The 1317-nt window shown below is 36.1% G+C and overlaps 1 protein-coding gene across 1 annotated transcript; it reads right to left on the bottom strand.

Moving 5' to 3' along the window:
• Positions 1-421: 421 nt before the first annotated feature.
• Positions 422-1108, bottom strand: LOC148932635 (uncharacterized). Its single transcript, XM_089065189.1, has one exon. It carries the CDS (start codon positions 1106-1108, stop codon positions 422-424), a length of 687 nt encoding a protein of 228 aa, XP_088921315.1.
• Positions 1109-1317: the final 209 nt, after the last annotated feature.

Genomic DNA, 1317 nt, shown 5'->3' with positions numbered 1-1317 from the left:
TTGTATTGAATCCATGTCGAACATTAATGTTCTATTGACTCATCAACAAAATAATTGTTCAAAAGACTTAAGAATTAAAGAAACTTAATAATCAATATTTCTAGAAGAAAACTTCATAATAATTGAATCAACAAATTTAATCACAAGTAAACATTTTGATATTAACCATGTTATATTTGATGTCATAAATAATTGGATAATCAAAACTTCATTTATCTAATAATGCAAGCATTATAAAATGACATCGATAATCCAAAAACACAATTGATAGTCTAGGAATAAAATTCCACATCAATAATCCATATGATATCAAAACCAAACAATGTACAAGTATCAAAAATCCTCAAAAATTCAACAATGTAAATAAAGCAAAATAAGACTTTCATTGTTCAAAAACATAAATGTCATAGCTAGATCAAGATCATGTCTTCCTCCTAATCACATTGGGTTGGCTCGAACTCTCTGCCATGTCAGACTTGCGTCTTAGGTCAGTGGAGTTATTGACCATCCCACCCTCCATCTTCCTTATCTGGATTTGTGCCTCAATGAGCTTGCTTGAGAGTACTAGAAGAGATGTTGGCCAAACCTTGTCCATTATCTCTTTCTTTACTTTCTCATAGCTCTTTGAAAGTCCGTCGAGAATCATGAGTTGTTGGGTTTCTGGGCCTAATTTCCCACCCAACTCCTCGAGCCTATCAAAACCATCAACCATTTCCACGACATAGTCGTTAATGTTTTGGTTCTCTTTCAAGACCGTTCTCCTCAAAATGTTCACCACCGATCTCATGAGACACTTGGTGGACATTTCATCAAACCATTTAGGTTCTTCAATCAATGACCTGTCGGGCTTGTCAATCTTGCCAAGAGCATTGCCGACCGAGGCCAACAAAAACCTCTTGACATGACCGCTCGCGGTATCCCATCGATCACAAGCATCCTTTTCCTTGTCTGATATGTAATAAGCAGAGGGGCGATCCTTAGTGAGGACCAACCTCAAATCACTAGCCAACTGATCAATGTCAAGTCTCCTTTTCCAATCCAAATAAGAATCAGAATCGCGTTCCTTCGATTTAAGGATCGCACTATAAACTTCCCAGGTAGTAAACATCTTTCGTTCAAGCTGAGAATAAATACCAATAATATAAACATGTAAAATTTCAAAGAATTGCAAATAACCACAAAACAATTCATCAATTTTACATCCACAAAAATCAAGCACAAACGTTCTTCTACTAGGAAGCCGTGTCATATTCATGCAAGAAATCCATTATTTTTACTGGCCACAATGTCGACAGATAGTCCAGAGACCATAAGAAT

Source organism: Salvia hispanica, chromosome 2 (genome assembly GCF_029641045.1).
Source record: "Salvia hispanica isolate PSC_SH4W2 chromosome 2, Shi_PSC_v1, whole genome shotgun sequence".
Taxonomy (NCBI): domain Eukaryota; kingdom Viridiplantae; phylum Streptophyta; class Magnoliopsida; order Lamiales; family Lamiaceae; genus Salvia; species Salvia hispanica.
This window is presented reverse-complemented; position numbering and strand designations above follow the sequence as displayed.

What these genes read in the sequence shown, in the direction of transcription:
- LOC148932635 (XM_089065189.1), bottom strand. Translation starts at nt 1,108, where the DNA reads ATGTTTACTACCTGGGAAGTTTATAGTGCGATCCTTAAATCGAAGGAA.